General features: G+C 36.7%; 1 protein-coding gene across 1 annotated transcript in view; it reads left to right on the plus strand.

Annotated features, from left to right (window-relative positions):
- The window catches only part of LOC584772 (lysophospholipase D GDPD1-like), a 31,315-nt gene extending 14,879 nt beyond the window's left edge, over positions 1 to 16,436 (plus strand). Inside the window, exons 2-10 of the mRNA XM_030990996.1 lie at positions 10,898 to 10,957; positions 11,137 to 11,179; positions 12,072 to 12,207; positions 12,603 to 12,648; positions 13,104 to 13,228; positions 14,027 to 14,116; positions 14,439 to 14,575; positions 15,451 to 15,550; positions 16,314 to 16,436. Coding sequence (XP_030846856.1) covers positions 10,898 to 10,957; positions 11,137 to 11,179; positions 12,072 to 12,207; positions 12,603 to 12,648; positions 13,104 to 13,228; positions 14,027 to 14,116; positions 14,439 to 14,575; positions 15,451 to 15,550; positions 16,314 to 16,436 — 860 coding nt within the window. The remainder of the gene's footprint in view (positions 1 to 10,897; positions 10,958 to 11,136; positions 11,180 to 12,071; positions 12,208 to 12,602; positions 12,649 to 13,103; positions 13,229 to 14,026; positions 14,117 to 14,438; positions 14,576 to 15,450; positions 15,551 to 16,313) is intronic.
- Positions 16,437 to 16,919: the final 483 nt, after the last annotated feature.

Here is a 16,919-nt window from a genome sequence, read left to right on the forward strand (position 1 = left end):
TTATTACGGATATTATATTCCACCATATCATTTGCAATATGTTTTAGTTCAATTTCAAGTTGTTTTTATTCAATTCATATTCATCGTCGCTCCAGTGTTTGCTTTAACGTGGAAAATTGGTGAATATCAATTCAATATGCATTATGAATACTGTATAAATCATGTACACAATGTATATACAGGAAAAAGAACGTCAAACATTTACAAAACTGAATATAGGAAACGTTTTTAAAATGGCACATTTACACGTTGTTTTGCATTCATATCTCTGACTTTTGATTGTGCAAGAAAAGCTTTGCTTTGTAAATGAAAATCTACATATATGTATACATATAGATATACATAATAGGCCTATATATAAATTTGTGTGTATATATAACGCCTCTTATCCATCCACTGTTCTTAGACACCAGTCACCGCACTCAAGGCTACGCTTTTAGCAGTCACGTAATGACGAATCAAACGTATTTGCAAAAGAAAAGATTTGTGGTATTGTTTGAGGTTGTTGTATCCAGCTCAACCATCTGTTCCCACGGCAAGGTGAGAGGGAAAACTGTTGATGCTTTCGTATGAGACCGTGAGCAAGGATCGAAGCTAATGGACCAGTTTACCAATGCTACGGTCACAAAGGTTCGTACGAACGATAATTTCGTACGAATCTCCCTGTTTTTCCATTGTCTTCCCGAATTTCTATTGTCTGAAAATCGTTCGTACGGCGTTCGTAGCAGTCCGTAATGGCATTTGTGACCGAGACTTTATAGTAAAATGTATGGATGTTTCTTTATTGCGGACCTAGGGACGGGTTATTCCATTAACCTGCTATTAATTCATTAACTACAATACTCGGAATCCAGTATGCATATATTACTTGTTGATATGTCGGACACACCTCGGAAACGCTTTAGGGTTGTCAAGAACAACCTTTGTTTAAAAAGTATACAAGAAATTGTTATTAAACCGGTCTCTATTGCATATGTGTACTGAATATGCGAGTTTGCCTTCACTCGCTGATTTATCACGACATTGAACAAATAAAATGTTTTTTATTCACTTTGGAAGGCTGTTATTTTTGTTCTACTGAAGCGGAATCTCTTTTATGATTCCCGCAATAAATGTAAGCCCCAAAACGAACATAAATGCAGAGCTTATATTCAGTACTGTGAGCTAGAAGAGGGTAGAGTTCTCTAATATTTCATATCATTATGTAACTAAGTCAAGGAAATCCCTCGAGGGAGAGTATTCCACAGCGAAGGCCCTGCATAAGCAAAGGTTCTTTCCTTTGTTTATAATGCATATACTTTGAGTTGATCTATTTTTTGCTTTTGTTTCACCAGTGCACCTTGAACATCCGATTTCAATTGGATTCGGTGCCTTACACGTCTCATATATATTGTTATTACTATTACCATTATCATTATCAATTGTCATTTAACAATAAAAGATATATACCTGTCTAAACTCTCTTTAAAACAAGGGGAACTACAAAATATTAAATAATTCTGTTCACCTTGCGTATATTTAGACTTTACTGGTTTTAGGGTACATTCTCCAAACTAAAGTCAATATTTAAAAAGACAGACGAGTAACAGCGGTTTCAAAATGGTAGATTAAACACAAACATGCTGGATGCAAACATACCTCTTGAAAACACTGTCACTCCTCAGAAGCCTTTTTAAATGTTGATTTAACACTCCACTTTTAGAGCGTTTGTGTTTGTTTTTACAGTGTTTTATAAAGAAAAACAACTCTTCAAACATTTATCATAGGATTATCAAATTTGTTTTTGCGTTTCTTTTAAATCTTACCCCCTAATATAATGTGAATCAAATGAATGCCATTTTCTTGATTATTCATGATTCATGTTTTTTTTCTGGACTATCCTTGAGAAGGAAGATCCTTCAACAGACCCTTCTTCTCTCTTGATATTTGTAGCTTTAGGATCTAACGTCTTCTCGTGTCTCAAGTACCACTACGTGTATTTTGACGAAATGTATAATCTACCAGTGCTCTCTAAGATGCAAATATGTCACTACGTTCCTACGTGAAAAAGGGAAAAAGGAAGCAAGATGAAATCAAATCAAATCAAATCAAATTGAGTCAAAGTAGACAGAAAAATAGTAAAGATACGTACAGTGTATTTTAACGCAGACAAAAATACAAGTGTGGTGAAGAGGGGAAAAAAACATATACAGGCGTGAAGAAAAGATCGTAGACAGCAAAATAACACACGGGTTGACACACATACAATGAAGCCTAGAAAGTTATAGTGATGATATTCTCGGTGATATCAATGAATTATAGCTAACTAGTGAAGATACGAAAATATTTCAAGCATATTTGTTAAAGATGCCTTACCTCGAATTTGAAGGGTAATATCCAGAATTATGAAGAGGGCGCAAATATTTTTCAATTCCATGGTTGCCGAATGGTTCAGATGACGATCCCGGAAAGATTTAGAAACTTAAAACTTCTTCAAGGCATGAAGGCATACACATAATCCAACTCGTCGAAAAGCTCCTCACCGCTCCACAACAAATATTATGACATCACTGACCAATCACAAACACCATGAACGAAACTTCATGCTTTTCGTTCCTCTCCTGACTTCGCATGGAGTGCGAACAAGTGATTGAGCAAAGCAAAGTTCTGAGCAATGGAAAAAGCGCGCGCTGGCGTTATCTATTGCACACAGAGAAAACACGAAAAGTGCGTATGTGTAGCACACTGTGGCGCGCCATCACAAAAAGAAGACGTACTTCCCCGAGTGCAAAATGAGATCGAAAGGCGTTGGGCCGTGCATGGCGACCTTATAACGGATAAGCGTGTACTATTTGCCCAAGACATGGTATAGTCGTATTACCGTAGCGGGGGAGTTTGATATGGCGTCAAGATACGTCTGGTTTATCGAGCTAATTTGAAACCACAGCCCGACCGATAGCCTAACGACTTAATTACTCTACTGAGATTTCTAAGGGCTCTTCACAACACAGCTAATGCCATAGATGTTTTTCTTCAAACAATGTTCGAATGAAGTTATGCTCAATGGCTGCTCTGTTATATTCTGATTACGCGAAAACAAAAACTGTGTTAATAGGATATCATATTGTTTAATCTATTCATAGTCATCATTAGGATAAGTGCAGGGTAATTCAAATTAAATCACTTAAACAGCCAACTCCAAAAATCTCTTCAATAAATAAATTGTCATGCCAGTAATGTAATCAACATCCCCATCATCGTTGCTATTACCATTACTCTCATTTGACATGATTTGTGTTATTGATTCATCAATTCATGATTAGTGGTGGTGCTGTTGATGGTGGTGTCGTGGTTCCTGCTGTAACTATTGTTGTATGTTTACATTTTTAAAAAATTATATTCAGGAAGAAGATATATAAACCATCGACTTGATAAAAATGTTTATCTTTGAACGTTTCATTTATGATGTGAGAATGAAAAGGACTTCGTATTTACTTTGAAAGGGCTTGAAGAAACAAAGGTTGATATTAATGTGCTCCATCCCATGATTATACAATACCCGGCAGGGATGACAAATACAGGTGCTGGTATAGCTTTCAGACGTTCAGGTAAATAATTGTTTGCAGTTGGCCCACCTAGTTCAAAACCTGAGAGAGAAAGAGAGATAATGAGAGAGTAACGGTGCGTTGATGCTCTCCTTTCCTATCGTCTTATAAAAAAGGCTTCAAGCATAGATATTTTAAAGGCCTCTGTCGGTCACCGAACCCGAGTCTGTGGCTTATAGAATGCTAATGTCTTCAGAGACCTCCCATCAACAAGGCAACGCCCAATTTATGTATACAACTGGCCCAGAGATAATTCGTCCAGTCCTGCGTTCAATTCCTTTAAGGTGCAAGTTAGTATTGAAAATTGATATACAAATTATTGTCTTTTGTCGCAACATATTAATTCTTTTTAAAAGTTTGATATTTTTCATTTCCAAGAATTTTGTTTACCCTTGCATTGAACGGTCACATTTCATTCACCTAGTGAAACAGGTGGCGCCAACCCCCCCCCCCCCAAAAAAAAAACCACCCCCCAGTATTCCATTGCCCCTTAATTCGCTGGATGTACGCTTTGCCACTATCTTCACTCTTACACGAGTTCACATGATTTGAGTGTGGTTGCTGAAAATGAAAGGCAAGAGAGTGATGATTTGGAAATAAATAAGGAAATAAATCAGCTCCTTCTTGACTAGAGGCTGCCTCGTCGCTGTCAACAGGAAGCCTGATCGGTTTTTAATGTCACACGAGGATGTCCCAGGTTAGGACGCGCTCAGGTTTCCCGAGGCACTCAGTTAGGAGATGATGGAACCAGGCGCGGTTCTTGAAGAATGATTGTGGGGGCTTGGGGGTTCTTGCATTTATTGTCTACATGTGCCTGACTGTTTCACTCAAACTCACTTTAAAAGTTTTTACAAATATGGCGAGGGGGCTTGTAAAAATTTACTTAATCTCACCCCTCTTACTAGATTTTTCTCTCAATTCTCATTTTTTACCTTTTCTCCTTTTATTTTGTCATTTTGCCCAGTGGGGTTGGCACGGCACTGCCACCACATGGTCCCTTGTATTGCCATATTATTTAAAGATATACAGACCTGTTTACTCATTTGAATGATTAGGGATAGCACTCCAATGCAATTGTCAGAGACACGAAGATAATCAAGAAACACAACGAGGACAATATTTCCTTCATGAAATTTCCTTTCATCACGATCGCAGAGACTTTCAAGGAATCAACTCAAGAGAAGTCCCAAAACCTAGTTGCACTACTTGTAGAAACCATGTTCGGATCACGATATGCATCACTCTGATGTAAGCACATTTGAAAATTTGATGAACAAGACGATTTCCTTAGGTTGAAAAGAAGGAAGTCTTTGCTACTGTGTTTTTTTCAAATTGTCAAATTAATTTAATTAATTTCAAAATTAACCGATAATACACTAGACTGTCAAGGGTGTGAAGTAAAAAAAAAGGGGGGGAATTTGTTTTCTGCTTCTGTACACTAGGTCTAAATGGTTTCGATTTTACTTCACAGCTAAAACATTCGCGAAGTCATATATCAGGGATTTTGGTTTGATTTGCTTTGTTTTAATTTGTTCGTTTGTTTGTTTCTTCAGTTGTTTTGTGATCGGCTGTTCGGAAAATATTGCTTCAACGCTTTCGCCGGTGAATAAGGACAACATCTACTCATTTTCCCAAACTGTTAAATCTTTAACACGGAGTAAGCACCCCGGGCCTTGTCTGTTTCGTTGACGTGAGTTATTCTGAATAGGACGAATCAATATTATTCGCGAAAGCTTAATGGCGCCTCCAGTGCAATTGCCCATTATCATGTTGGGTCCCCCTCTCATTGTTCGTATAGTATCTAAAATTAGAACAATGGACATGCGATAATGCAGCTCCCAAAATCAATGATTTTTCCTTGGCCCTCATCGCTCAAAACACCAATACCCATAAGATCCATTAAGAAAGAAAAAAAAACTGTTCTTTTGTTAGCTGTTCTTTTGTTTGCTTATTTCTTTGTAATATTCTACCTGTGCCAGATCTTTTAACCAAATCGGTTGGTCATCAATAAGGTTCGAACCTCTTTCCTGACATAGCGTGGATAAACGTCGAGTAAGACTGTCTTTTGCAAAAATAAAGGTAAGCGTCGATCTGTATGCCTGACGCACGCAACATGCGTCATTTGCTGACGTAAGAGTGCGCCAGCGGCTGTCGTGGTCTTTAAGGCTGCTTGTGAGAGTGACATTGTATGCATGGATTTCACGTATAGCAGTATAAACATTGCCATAAATTATTGGCGCAATGGCGCATGCGTTAATCAAGGATACTCACCGCTTTGATTAGCGTAAGTATTTGCGCAATCAAAATGATTCCTCGCATGCAGTGGGTATTACGGAGTACCATTTAGCAACGCACTCAGTGTTCGTTCAGATATGACGCGGTTAACCGCAGCGCCCGTGTTGTTGTTCTTGTGAATGATAGACAACTGCGAGCAACAAAAGTCCTATGCGTATTCACTTTGCTGTGAAGCTTTTGAAGCGCATAAACTTTACGTCAAGATAAAACCAAAAAAAGTGACCGTCACGGTTTTACTACCTTATATCTCAACGTGGCTTTAAGTATAGAGGGCGTAATAGTTTGGGTCAGTCAAGTACGGCTTCTTAACCAACTGCCTATCCTGGAACCGAGTGCCCCCTGTATTAATCCAATGAAGATGCATGAATTCAGCAGTCAAAGGGTTAATATGTGAGTCAACGTCAGATAATGAGCTTATATCTACTTAAGATCACAGTGTTGATGAATCAAAGACACAAGTAGCTTTCCATTCGCTACTCCGCGCCAGTGCCAATCGAGTACGGCGAACGTTAATTTGCAGTCGTCGTCCCCGCTCGTCCCGGCTGTCAGCCCGCTCCGGGCCCGCTGCTTCCAAAGTGTGAAGATTTGATGAGCCGCAGACAGCTGGTCGTGTCGCCTAAAAATCTGTCTGTTTACCCGCTCGTGTGTGTCCTTGCCTCATCGGGCGTTCTGTTTTCTTTCGTTTCTCCATTTGAAAAGTCTTTTCAAAAGTATCCCAAATGTTATACCAGCAAAAGAAACAATGAAACATTGACATCCTTCACCATTATCATTTATATTCTCCTATTAAACATGTCATTTTACCAGCATATTAGCCTATTTTGATTTCTGGACGTATAGTTTGTTTAGTGGTGATGTCCTATTAAGCAACTTGAAAGTAATCATTAAAAATGAAGATGTTTTGAATTCTATAGTCATCTTGTTTCAAAATGTTATGGTACTTGTAACAAACGAGTTAATTCTGTCATTGATGAGTATTGTAATTTCTAAACTACGCTACATTTTTACTTTTAGTTAAACTGGTAAGGACTAAAAGGTAGGAGGTTATGATGTATCCTACCCATGATGGCGCTGTTAATGTCGTGGCTGCGTTCTGCATCACGGAAGAAAAATAGTTTGGTGTCATAAATAGTCAACGGTATCTTTGTTGAACATTATAATGTACAGAATTTTATAGTCTATATTCTTAGAGTATTTCCTTTTTTGTTTAATGTAGAAAGAGTTTTAACCACTGGACGAAAAAGGACAAACCAGACAATTGGGTATTATGTCCCATGCATCATGGAGTTACAAAAAATAAATGAGGGGTAAATAGTTGAGGTAGGAAGAGTCAGTTAAATTGTCATGGTTATGGAAAGGATTATGCAAAGTACAGAGGGGAGATTGGAAGGAAGAAAGAGAGACGTTAAATATCAAGAGACGTTGCATAATCGATCTTCGACAATATGTCAGAGAGGTGAGGGTGTAGGGAATTGTGAGGGGTGAGGCGTCGTGGTGTAAAAGTGAAAATATTGAATTCCGATAGTGGAACTGTATTCTAAACAGCGCTGAGGAAATATATGTTCTAAAGTTGAGGGCTGCGGGCACGTCAATCTACTTTGCTTATTTCTGTAGCCCTCCTGCATATAATGTATGTTAATTATGTATTTAATATATTTGTTTAATTTCGTTTATCTGTATAAAATTATAAACACTTAAAATATTGTATCAAACCATATTATGTTCATGAAACAAGCATATGCCATTAAAGACAAGACGAGTGAGAAAAAACCCCTCCCCATGGATGAATAGTGAAATACTTACTTTAATGAAAAAGAGAGATAAAGCAAAACTGAAAGCCAAAAAGAGAAACAGTGATGACTTATGGAAACTGTACAAACGCATGAAAAATAAAGTTACCACCGAGATAAGAAAATTCAAACGTAAACACATATGATAAACTGTCTGAAGTCACCAATAGAAATGAATCTTGGACAACACTCAAAAGTTTAATGGGTAATTGTAATTCTTCTAACAGCACTTTTCCAAAATAAAATTCAAGTGTAATAGCGAATGAGTTTAATAACCACTTTGCAGATATAGCGACAAATGTATGCACAAATAACACAAGGGCTAATAACCGGCTTTATGCCCATGGTGAAAAGGTTTCTGACAGAAAATTTAAATTTGTTAATGTATCTCAATCTTATGTCTTGAAACAAGTAATGTCAATGAAAACAAAAAAGTCCGTCGGGTTAGACGAAATTTCTATGTATATTCTTAAAGAGTCAATATCTTAAATGATTGAATCTTTTACCTTTTTAATCAACAAATCTTTATCGGAAGGGGTTGTGCCTGACAAATGGAAAGTCGCAAAAGTAATACCAATACACAAAAAAGGAGATAAACTTGATTTCAATAATTATAGGCCGATCTCACTGTTGCCTTGCGCCTCTAAAGTTATGGAAAGAGTCGTTCAGCGACAATTGCTTGATTATTTAAAGTGTCATTCCTTGCTCTCCCAAAATCAGTCAGGTTTTCGTCCAAAACACTCCACCGTGACAGCACTAGCCGCAGTCACAGATGATTGGTTTTTCTATCGATAAAGGTAATTACGTTGGAACAATTTTCGTAGACTTGCAAAAAGCATTTGATATGGTTGATCACCTAATCCTTGTATCTAAACTTGAATCTATGGGTGTAATTGGTGTAGAATTACAATGGTTCAAACACTATTTATCAAACAGAAGAATAAGAACTTCGGTAAATAATGTCCTTTCTGATGAAAGATTAACTACGAAAGGTGTGCCGCAAGGTTCTTTGCTGGGGCCCCTGTTGTTCATTATTTTTATAAATGACATCAATTCTGCTTTCAACACCTGCAAGGTCCATCTTTATGCAGATGATACAGTCATTTATTATTCACATAAAAATCCAAAAGTGGTGGAAACTGTTTTAAATAAAGAAATTAATAGCCTTGATGCGTGGATGAATAAAAACAACTTAAAGATCAATTACGACAAAACTGTATGCATGTTACTAGAAACACATAACATGCTTAAAAAACAACCGCTTTTGAATATCAAAATCAAAGAACAACAGTTGTCCCAAGTAAAGAGCTTTAAATATCTCGGTGTACATGTGGATGAAAAATTAAAATGGGATGTTCACATTAAACAGACGTGTAACAAACTAAGTAAAATGGTTAGTTATTTATGTAGACTAAGACAATTTGTGAATATGTCTGAATTGAAATTAATCTATATTTCCATCATATGACCGCACTTTGATTACGGGGATGTAGTATGGCAATCTGCCTGCAGTAACAGTTTAATACAACTCCAAAAAATTCAAAATAGGGCCGGTAGAATCATACTTAAAGTTAACCCTTATTCGCATACTTCTACCAGTCAAATTCATAGCTGTCTTGGTTGGCAAATGATACGTGAAAGGCAACAAATCCATTTATTACTCCTAACTTACAAAACATTACATAACATGACCCCTGAATATTTGAAAGACATATTTGAGTTTAAACCCTCTCCATACTCCCTCCGTAATGCACATAATCTCTCTTTACCTAAGCCAAGAACTAATTATTGTAAAAGAACTTTTGTGTACAGAGCTTCTTTTCAATATAATAAATTATCCCTTGATTTGCGTCAACTACCCACTTTTGCCACCTTTAAGACTAACCTAAACAGACTATAATCTCCTTGTTGTAGTACCTCTTTATGTATGTTTATATGATGTTTGTTTTGTTTGTTTGTTTGTTTTTTGTTGTTTTTTTGTTTTTTTTTTCCTTTAAGTATTTGTATTAAGTTTTCGACTGATACTTTGTAATTATTTTTTTTTTTTAATTTGTAATATTATGCATATTTTGTATATTGTAAACTGGCCCCATGGAAGACCAGCAGCAACAATTATCGTTGCAGCTGAATATGGGCAACCAGCCGTATATTTGTATTTGTATATGATTATTTTTTATACGGAAATAAAAACAACAAACAACAACAATGAAAATGTATGATGAAGAAGACAAAAAAGATGCAGAAACCAATAAATCAAATCAAATCAAATCAAAGAACCAAGGAGAATATTGCGCAGGAAAAATTAAGAGAGAGAGAGAGAGAGAGAGAGAGAGAGAGCAAACTGAGAAACGGAAGTAGGAAATAATGAAGGGTGAGGTTCTAGCGGGAATTGTTTATTCAAGCATAATTTGTATGGAAACATCTGTTATTTAGGCTATTCAGAACCAACTTTATGAATGGAAATAATATGGCGCAGACGTCTGTATAATGACGAAATATTCACACGAGAGTACGAATAGCTATGCTTGGTTTCCCCCTAAATCAATACAACGCAATTCATGAGATTTCATTTCAAAAGATTACAACATGTGAAATAAATCACGTTTTTTCCCTGACATTTTCAAATGAATAATACATTGTAATACATGTTAGACTTTTCTTTTTAAACTGCACACTACCACTGCCCCCACCCCCCCCCCCCCCCCCCCGGCAATGTTGTAAAGCTGATGAATTAAACCACTCCTTTCGGGGTGGGCTCACAATAAAGTACTCATAAAAGTTGCCCCATAACATTTTGTCCGATTATAAAGTGGCGGTTGTCTAAATACTGATTCTTTCAAAGTCTAGGAAGAGGTTAAATGAATACCTCCAGCCATCCCCCTTCCCCACACCCTCCCCCCACTTCATACGCCTTCCCCAACTCCGCCCAATTCTTGGCTACCCTTCCATACAAGCATTGCACAATCCGATATATTTCGCGCCATCTGCTCGCCTAACTGATTAAATCGATACGACACCTAATAAATATTTCAAAAATAGACGTATGCAGAAAGTTGTTGTTTACAAACATAATATACACAGAATATCTTGCTTTTAATTCTACAGGCCATGTGGTAGTTGCATGACCGGCGAATCGGTCATTTATTTTAAAGATGGCGTGGCTGACGTGTCTGCTTGTAGTAGCTGCTCTTTATTCGATTGTCTGGATTATACTCTTTATTTTTCCAGAATTGCTCCACAAGCCAAAAAGGAATAAAATTCGAGCGAAATTAATAGCACATCGAGGAGGTTCGTATAAAAGAGAATATTCATGAATTTGTTATTATGGTTGGAAAGATATTATACTAAGAAGCCGAGAAAAGTATTTGTGTGTGTGTGTTTGCTTGTTTGTTTGTGTGTTTGTTTGTTTGTTTGCTTTGTTTCATTTGTTGTTATTGATCATCATGAATACATTTCATTTGATACAGGTGCTGGGGAAGAACTGGAAAATACCATCACGGCGTTTACACGGTAATCCACGAAGGGCTCATAATTTCAGATTTGTAGAATAGCATGTGCGCGCCCGTAAAAAAGGCTACTAGCTGAAATGCTCCCCAGGGAGTGGAGAATGTGCACTGTAATGTGCAGAATATTAATTAAATCCAGTGACCTGGGTAATGATAGTAATGTAAGCGCATTGGTCAGGTAATGGAAAAGCGCTATATAAGAAACCGGTATTATTATCATCATTATTAGTAGTAGGTAGTAGCAGCAGTAGTAGTAGTAGTAGTAGAAGTAGTAGTAGTAGTAGTAGTAGTAGTAGTAGCAGTAGTAGCAGTAGTAGCAGTAGCAGCAGCAGTAGTAGCAGTAGTAGTAGTAGTAGTAGTAGTAGAAGTAGTAGTAGTAGTAGCAGCAGCAGCAGCAGCAGTAGTAGTAGTAGTAGTAGTATTAGTAGTAGTAGTAGTAGTAGTAGTAGTAGTAGTAGTAGTAGAAGTTGCAATAGTAGTAGCAGTAGTAGTTGGCCTAATAGTTGTTATAGCATGTTTAATGTCATAAGCATTTACAAACAAAGAATCGTTTATGAATGTTTCATAATTTGTGTTATTGTTCAACTATTCTGTTCTTATTTCCTTCACTCCCTTACCTCTGCTCTATGTTCCCTTTTACAATTATCTCATAACTACTTGTATATCTATTTCATGGTATTAGTACAAATTAATTCCAAGCACACCCTGCTGATTTTAGGAAACAACACATGCCTTCTTCTATTTATTTGTGTAAATTTTATTTTATGTTATATATGTAACCGGAAAAAGAGAACATATTTGCTTTCAGTTAATTTGAATTGAGAAAGCCTTGATAGAAGTAGTAACTGTTTGATAATGAACTTATAACAATACAAGCAATTTCTTCCCAATCACAGCGCTTCGCAGAAGGATGTTCATATGCTCGAGCTGGACTGCTATTTGACGAGGGATAATCACGTGGTGGTGTCACATGATGCTCATCTCCTCGCTCTGACTGGTCAAGATGTCTACATTCATGACGTAGATTATAAGGTGCCGCCGGGATAAACAAAGCCTTATTGGAAAATGATTTTTTACTCACATGCGTATGGGATAATGGGAGGACGGGGTGAACTGGGTGACATTTAGATAAAACTGACAAAAAGCATATCAGTGTGTTTCTACAGCGAGTTTGTATTGTATGGTTAAGATAGTTTTACAAGCGACTGTGCAAGTTTCCTATTTGAAAGCGCTTCATTACCTGAACAATCACCAGTAAACAAAAAAGAATTGTGATTCTAGCAATTTTTTTTAATTAACTCTATTAAAGTACATGTAGGTCCCAATATATTAATAGTAACTTTAAGCTGGGATTCCGTAACATGTTACTAGAGGGGATAAAACAATACTATTAAAATACACATTCTCCCGAAATCTTCATTCTTCAGGATCTTCCGTGCCTTAAACCTGTATTGGAAGTGGAGTTTGCAAAAGGTAAGTTCTTATGAGGACAAACATATAGAAATTGACGGGCGACTTTTATGGCGGGTTTCGGAGACGAACAAATGTTTCTAAAAATATATATTATTTTCTAACATAAATTCATCTGACCAATAATGTATTCATCATAACTTGCCTGTTTATCAATAGCAATGAGCACAACGACAATAATAATAACAATACTTAAATAAATAAATGGAGAGGAAGAAGAGGGAGTAGAAGAAGAAGAAGAATTTGTTGTAGCAGTAGTAAAGTAGTAGTAGTAGAAGAATAATAAATGAAGAAGAAGAGGAAGAAAAAGAAGGAGAAGAAGAAGAAGAAGAAGAAGAAGAAGAAGAAGAAGAAGAATGAGGAGGAGGAGGATATAGTAGAAGATTGTTTTTTGATGGGGATACTCTGAAGGACAGAGTTAAACGATTTTCGAAAATATTTCATTTTAAAATCTACAGGTCAGACATGTTGCGGGAATTCTAATGACAGGAATATTCCTTTGCTTCGAGACGTCTTCGAGCGATGTCCAAGAGTACCTATGAATCTCGATGTCGGTACGGACAACGATGTCCTCATTGACAAGGTAAGAACGATCTCCTTTTGTTGTTGGTGGTGGTGGTTACTTACTTATGTTGTTGTTTTGGTAGTAATTTCTGTTTAAAAGGGTAGCTTTTGGATAAGAAGCTCAGTGATTATCTAGTAGCGGTCAATTTCTCTTCTCAACTGTGCCAGACTTGTATCGAGGAAAATTAGGGACTAGGCTTGTTAATTTTATCATAGTAACTTCTGTTGTTTGGTTGTTGTTGTTTTTTCTTATGTTGTTATATTTTTTTGTAATTGACTGATGGGAAGGTAACGATGGGAATTTAATGAAGGATTCATATTTAAACTAAAGTCTCATAAATATCTACAGGGTAAGCCTTCAGGCGTCTGATCCAGGGGGCACATGGAGAAGATCCCCCAGCTGAAACAACTTTGCCATACCTTTGAACCATGTAGGCCTACTCCTATGCCCCCCCCCCCCCGAAAATAGTATGAGCTCTTCTTCTTTGGGGGAGAAGAGGGGGGCTTTCAGCATTTAATCAGACCTTCGCCTTCTCCCCTGTTGGTCAAAGAATACTGGCTGGATATGCCACCGAATATTATTCAATAAAGAAAAATCCCCCCTCCCCCCCCCCCCCCCCCCAAAAAAAAAAAATGTCGAATTTGTTCACTTTTTACTTTACTTTTGTTTCTTATTATTTAAATACTGCGCCCATACTGTGAAAAACAAGAGATTAATTCTTGAATTTTAGTAATACATGTATGTGTTGCTCTATTGAAAATTGTATTAACGACTTAATGACTTAATATTGTTGTGGTATCCCTTTTGTATGCCCAGGTGATCGAAATGGTGGTCGAATTCAAGCGAGAGGACATCACAATACTTGGCAACACCGATGAAAACATGACACGAAAACTACATGCTAAGGTACAGCATAAAATCCAATCCATAGGTTATTTCATAATAATATACAGCCTTTTGGTTGCAATTGAAAAGCGCTTCACAATATACTGTAAGTTCCACACGTATTTGAGTCACTCAACAAGATTCAACACTTTTAGATGCTGGATGTAGTGTTGAATCCAGCAATTTAAAGACTGCAATTAAAGAATGAAATAAAGACTGAAATAAAGACGACATCTTGAATATGTTACTCATCGGCCAATTCAAATGTTGTTTCAACATTTTAGTTATTAGAGTGAAAAGTCATTCATGCCGTAATTATTAATATATCTTTCACTTTCTGCAGGCACCTGAACTGTTGTTATTCTTCAGTGAACAAAGCTTTTATCGTCTGCTCAAAGTTTTCTACCTGGGTGTTATCCCGTTCGTTAGTTTCAAGGAGAGTTTTTTAGAGATACCGCTGGGATCTGTTCTGAAAGATGCGTAAGTTCTCTTCTAATACAGTTCCACCTAACTCTACCCATAACTGTAATTATACTTGGGCATATACCATAGCGTATACTGAGAGATATAGTTGTGACACGCGCACATATTCGATCAAAAGTCAATTCATGGAGCTCCAAATTGTTTCATCCTATAGAGATTGTACATGTAGCTTCATGAATTGGCCTTTGATCGCGTACGTATATGCTTGTGTCCCAACCATGCAACTATCTCTCTCAATACGTTTTGGGCCCTACTATTCCACTTGTATTACTATTAGGACAATATGAAAGTGGTTGAATTATCTGTTGTAATTAAATGTTACTGGCTGAAGAAAATATATATATATAGAAATATATAAATATATTCATATATACATATTTGAAAGATTCAGCCAAGATAGGAGATGAAAGTTTTCAGTACACACTAAGGGAAAAAAAATCTGCTACAAAAGCAGCACCCTCTGCCAAATACGCGTAGGTGGATGCAAATCTGATCCCAATTTCTTAGTGTATAGTGGCACAGTAATATGGAATACATTTTTAGGGAGGTTACCACGTGAATTAAGTTCTTGTACCTCTGCTGAATCATTCAAGAAGTATCTTTAACAAATATTTACGTGGTAGATAACTGTGTTACATTTGCAGTATTTTTTGCATGTTTTCACATAATAAAACTAATCTGTAAAGCAACTTTGATCAATTTTAAATTGGATATAGCATTGTAAAAGAGATAATATTTCATTTCTTATCAATTATGCGGTGTTGAAAGTTATACAAACTACCAACAAACTACAAACTGATAAAAGCAACTATCATATTGACGATTCTCAATTAATTTCCCAAAAATATGGCTTGGCTATTCTTTCTATACAGGGGCATGGAGAACTGGATTTTTACCACCTTTCCACGACTCTACGATGCCGTGGTCTTAAATCCTCTTCTCGTCTTCCATTTACATCGCAGAGGAATAAAGGTAATTGCCATCAACGTTCATCCATCTTCATGATTTCCAAGGAGCAGGTGGGGGGGGGGGGGGGGGCAAGTTAGTTTTTGAAAGTGTAAGCTGTATGCATTTGATACAAATATAGTAAAACCTGTATATAAAGACTGCTCAAAGCGAGAAACAATATGGCTTTTTGTATGCCGGTAGTGTTTATGTTAGAATCACTATTCAAGGGAAACACAGATGGTATATACACAGACAGGTGGTCTTTCTAGGTGGCAACTAAAGCAGGTATCACTGTACCAAGTTCCGTGGTAATGGGGTATCCCCCGGATTGACATTCATTATGCTTCTATTTGAAAAAAAAGGATATTTTACAATATATACAAACAGGATTGGATGTCGCACATTCAGGAAAATTCAATGGTTCAAGTGAGAAATTTAACATTACTCCGCTATTCAAAATAAACTAGTAGTAAAATAGTTTTAAAATAGTGGGGGGGGGGGGGAAGGGACGGAAAATCTTTTTCAAATCCTTAGACTAAAAAAGGATTTTTTAGGATTTTTCATTTCTTAATTAGAAAATACATGTATAAGTAAAATAGTCTACTTTTCTAGGAAATGCCATAAACTTGCAATATCTCTTTACAGATGTTATATTTCAATATTTGAAGCTAATATTTGAATATAGTATTATGAAATGGAACTACTAACATGCAGAATGATAATAATTCCCTGAAAACAGCCATGCATCCTCGATGAATATGTTTCTTTTATATTGTACTTCTCAAAGGTTTTCATGTGGGTGCTAAACACAGAGGAGCAATGGGAACAGTGTTTTGCATGTGGTGCTGATGCAGTGATGACAGACTACCCATCCAAACTGAGAGACTATGCCAAGGAGAAGAAGTTGTGAATGAAACACCAACCTTTCAAACTTTGACTGAAAATATCACTTCAGATGAACCAATTGGAGCAGATACAGTCTAAAGTTTGAAGGGAAAATAAGCATAGACAAAAGGAAACAAAAGATTTTGCTATGGAGACGAACATGCATGTGGATGAATGATCAATCTTTGTGACTGATAATACCACCTTTATGAACCTTCCTGACTGAACGTACCACTTTGAATGTACCAATTGTAGAAGGTATAATCAACAAATTAAATTGAAGGATAGAAAACAGGACAAGAACAGGGAAGTATCTGCACTGTAAATCTTGTGTATGGGCCTACTTTATAGCTGAATGTTGCCTTCTTAACCGGACCTCTTCTTAGTGAAGCATTATCATTGGGTCACTCTCCAGAGGCTTCAGCATACTTCATGTGTGATGGTACCCTGTGTGAAGGAGTCCACTGGATGTTTGTTGACTTTTTAAATATTTATTATTACTATTATT

The sequence above is a fragment of the Strongylocentrotus purpuratus genome, unplaced genomic scaffold (assembly GCF_000002235.5).
Source record: "Strongylocentrotus purpuratus isolate Spur 01 unplaced genomic scaffold, Spur_5.0 spur5_scaffold_2, whole genome shotgun sequence".
Taxonomy (NCBI): domain Eukaryota; kingdom Metazoa; phylum Echinodermata; class Echinoidea; order Camarodonta; family Strongylocentrotidae; genus Strongylocentrotus; species Strongylocentrotus purpuratus.